We start from the raw sequence: 4,317 nt of genomic DNA, 5'->3' as shown, positions 1-4,317 counted from the left end.
AGCAGGCTCCCCGCTGAGCAGAGAGCCCGATGCGGGGCTCAATCCCAGGACCCTGAGATCATGACCTGAGCCGAAGGCAGAGGCTTTAACCCACTGAGCCACCCAGGCACCCTAAGTAATACTATTTTTATAGATGAGGAACTGACTGGATATGTACTGACAGGATAGTACAGATGATGTACTGACAGGATAAATTAGTTGCCCAAGGTTACAGTAGGTGGTAGAGCGATTTGAACTCAAGTAGCCTTGTCTCCAGAGCCATACTCTGAATCAACCCACTGCAACAGTTTTACACACCAAGGGCATATAATCTTTTAAAATTATGTAAAATTTACTGTGCTGTTGTTTTTTCATTTCACCAAGAACTAACAAAGACTATCTTGGAGTGGAATCAGCATAGACTAGGACCTGGGACCAACTGCCTTCAGTAAACCAAGGAAGTACTCAGCCCTTTAAAAAATTTTTTTATTATTTATTTATTTCTAAAGGTTTTATTTATTTTTCTGACAGACAGAGATCACAAGTAGGCAGAGAGGCAGGCAGAGAGACGGGGGGACAGGCTCCCCGCTGAGCAGAGAGCCTGATGCAGGGCTTGATCCCAGGACCCTGAGATCATGACCTGAGCTGAAGGCAGAGGCTTTAACCCACTGAGCCACCCAAGCGCCCCATATTTTTTTTTTAATCTTTTAACTAATCTCTACCCCCAACATAAGGCTCGACCTCCCAACTCCCAAGATGAAGAATTGCATGCTCTACTGACTGAACGAGCCAGGGGTCCCTCTTTTAGCACATCTTTGCACACAGGTATGAGCACTGTTTCGGAAGAAATGTATTAAAAGAAACCCTGCTTTTACTGGATTCGAAGTAGAGGGCAAACATTTTCTTAAGGGGCCGGTGTGGTACTTTCACCATAGGCCGTGGCAGAACACAGGTCTCTCTATTCCCATGGGCTCTTAGGCATCTAGACTAACAGCGCAATTGAGAACTGTATCTCTTGCAGCTACATGAGGGACTAACTCTAGGAGGACAAAGAACATTACGTTGACTAGGTGATAAACATGAGTTATCTTGGAGGGGTGCCTGGGTGGCTCAGTGGGTTAAAGCCTCTGCCTTCGGCTCAGGTCATGGTCCCAGGGTCCTGGGATTGAGCCCCGCATCGGGCTCTCTGCTCAGCAGGGAGCCTGCTGCTTCCCTTCCTCTCTCTCTCTGCCTGCCTCTCTGCCTACTTGTGATCTGCCCACTTGTGATCTCTGTCAAATAAATAAATAAAATCTTTTTTTTTAAGATTTTATTTATTCATTTGATAGAGATAGATCACAAGTAGGCAGAGAGGCAGGCAGAGAGAGAGGGAAGCAGGTCCCCTGCTGAGCAGAGAGCCCAATGTGGGACTCGATCCCAGGACCCTGAGATCATGACCTGAGCCGAAGGCAGCGGCTTAACCCACTGAGCCACTCAGGTGCCCCAATAAATAAAATCTTAAAAAAAAAATGAGTTATCTTGGATTCAGATACATGAATACATCTTTATCACCCCCCTCCCATCCCTTTCTAGAACATCCCCAAAGCAAAACACCACTCCCAGTCACATTTCCCCCCTAGCATTGCCGGTGCCTTACCAGTGGTCAAGAGAAACGAACAGGAACCACACAGTACAACTGGCCTCAATTTTGTTCAATGTAGAGCAAGGTTTGAGGCCACAAGTGATGAACTCATTTCCCAAACTCAACTGAGAGCACAGGTTGTTGAAGACCAACACAGAGAGCATTTCTCTCGGTCACATTTCAAGTGGTGTGCAGAGAGGATTTGCTAAACCATGAATTCATAGGGAACCCCTACAGAAGAGACCCTGAGAAAATTAAACAGCGTAAGCTTTATCTTTTATTCTTGAGATCCACAAGACTATGTAAAGCAGCCAACTGTCAAGACAGTGAAGATTTGGGAGAAATAATACACTGTTCAAGTCCTAATGCCCAAACCACCGCTAGGTTTTTATTCAGTGAAATACTTTTATTCTCCAGGTTTTCTAATCAAGGGTTTTAAGTGTAAAGGAAAGTCCAGGAAAGAATCAAGACTTATCTTCGAAACCTAGCTTCACTTGAAAAAGGCATTTTCTAACTCTGAATATTCAGCAAAACGCCACCTTAAAAACACTAGTTTGAGGACAAAAACAGTGTCAGTTTTGAGGTATCTAACTCCTAGTTGACAGGACACTTGGATTTGAGTTCTTGGCTTGAACTAAAAAATAGGCATTGAGCAAGTCAACCATAAAATGTTGGGACTGGGGGCACCTGGGTGGCTCAGCCGTTTAACGTCTGCCTTCGGCTCAGGTCATGATCCCAGGGTCGTGTAATTGAGCCCCACATCAGGCTCCCTGCTCTGCGGGAAGCCTGCTTCTCCTTCTCCCACTTCCCCTGCTTGTATTCCCTCTGGCTGTCAAAAAAAAAAAAAAAAAAAAAAAAAAAAAAAAAAATGTTGTGACTGGAGAGGGTATCACCTTCTAGTATCAAGATCCTTCCCATCTCAAAGTGAATGTTGTTTCCTTAAATCTAAAGTGAATTTTCCAAATTCCAAAACTCCGTAAGTTTAACATAGCTGTTTTGCCCTTTCTAGCTCAAGCATTACCATTCTAGGGTGTTGAAATACTGAAAACAGCCCACTAAATATTATTTCCACAGTCCAGTTTAGAACGAAAACCTTGGTTCAGTGCTCCAACTTAGTATTTCATACTCAAATTTAAGTAAATTTCTAGGGCAGAAATTAATAAACTACAGCTAAAACGGAGTTCCCAGAATTATGCAGCAAGCCAGCCAGTCAGGTATACCTACAGACTGAGGCCTGTTTCTAGGCATAATGTATAGCTTTGTCATCACATGCCTCTGGATGATTTATGTTCCTACTCCCGTGGGTACCTGGCTGGTTCAGTCCCGTGTGTCTTTGGCTTGGGTCATGTCAGCGCTGGGATTGAGCCCCAGGACAGGACTCCTCAGCAGGAAGCCTACTTCTCATTCTGCTTCTTTCCCTGCTCTGCTGTTCTAAGTTCTTGTTCTTACTCCTAACAGCACACTTGAAATCACGATTTTGCACCAGAAGTTATTTTCCTACTAGTGTCAATTTGGGAAAACCCAAGAGGGCTTCCAACTTCTCCCCCTTACATTGCACTCCCTTCAACTCCCAATTTTGTCCCAAGTTGGAAACCGCTTTCATTCTTAAGTTCCCCTACAGGGTATTGTGAATGCAGGAGAAAGAACTTAAGTTATCGTTAACAATGAAGGGTACCCTCTCATCCAGGTAAGGTTCTTATTCCATTTTATTGGAAAGTTTTATTAGTATGGATGTGGAAGAACTACTTGCATCTGGCTGGCTCTCTAGTGAAGGTTTTTGTCAAGTCTCAGCTCATTTGCTGTTATTTTACTGGTTCTCCTTAAAAAAATGTGAAGTTATTAAGGACCAATGAGGCACCTAGCAGTTGGCAGAGCATGCCATTTGATCTCAACAGCTTTGAAGAGTTCAAACCCCATGTTTAGGCAGAGCTAACTTTTAGGAATCCCCTTCATTTGTTGCCTAAGACCAAAGTCAACAAGTTGCCTTGATCAGGTCATTCCTCAAACCTGAATTCTTCCAAATCTGTTGATGAGGACTCCACTTGGTTTGAAGCTCATGCACTGCAGAGAAATTAGGGTTTCGTAATCTATGGTCAGAACCTGAATGGAAGGCACTTGACAGCCAACAAGAGCAGTCAACCAGTAATCAAAATACTTGATGACACACCTTAGCAGCCTCAACCAAAATCTCCTCTCCGTAATGCTTCATTAGCTTTGTTTACCACTATTTAAAAGAAAGATAGTAATTAAATTTGCTTCCCCTCAGCAAGCCTCCATATTTAGCATCTTTTAATTGTGCAATACTTATGAAATGGTTCCCCCATACATCAAGATCACTAAGACAGACCTTGAATAAAGAAAAAATTCCCCATAACACACCCTTTTCTCAACCAAAATGACTTAGTGCTGATGAAACTGACTTTTTGAACGCTAAGTCCCTTCTTTGAACATGGTTTTAATCAGGTAATAGTCCCCACACCACTACATAATTTCACGACAGACACCAGATATGCTACCATGCAACGAAACTTTTATTAACATTTTGAACAGCTATTGAGAAAACCAGTAACTCAGTTATTACTGAAACTGGTAATTTCTAAACTTAAATTGGGGCAAAATGGCTATAGTGCAGAGCAATGCCATCATTGGGCACTATGAATTCAAAACTGAAGAATTAACAGCCACCCCTCAGACGGAGAACCAGGTGGAGAGTTGAC

The 4,317-nt window shown here is 43.2% G+C and overlaps 1 protein-coding gene across 1 annotated transcript in view; it reads right to left on the bottom strand.

Moving 5' to 3' along the window:
* Positions 1-4,113: 4,113 nt before the first annotated feature.
* The window catches only part of UBC (ubiquitin C), a 27,271-nt gene continuing 27,067 nt past the window's right edge, over positions 4,114-4,317 (bottom strand). Inside the window, 1 exon segment of the mRNA XM_059378455.1 lies at positions 4,114-4,317. This exon segment is cut by the window's right edge and continues 11 nt beyond it. Within this exon segment, the coding sequence (XP_059234438.1) occupies positions 4,275-4,317 (43 nt within the window). The 3' untranslated portion in view covers positions 4,114-4,274.

This window comes from Mustela nigripes, chromosome 16 (assembly GCF_022355385.1).
Source record: "Mustela nigripes isolate SB6536 chromosome 16, MUSNIG.SB6536, whole genome shotgun sequence".
NCBI lineage: Eukaryota > Metazoa > Chordata > Mammalia > Carnivora > Mustelidae > Mustela > Mustela nigripes.
This window is presented reverse-complemented; position numbering and strand designations above follow the sequence as displayed.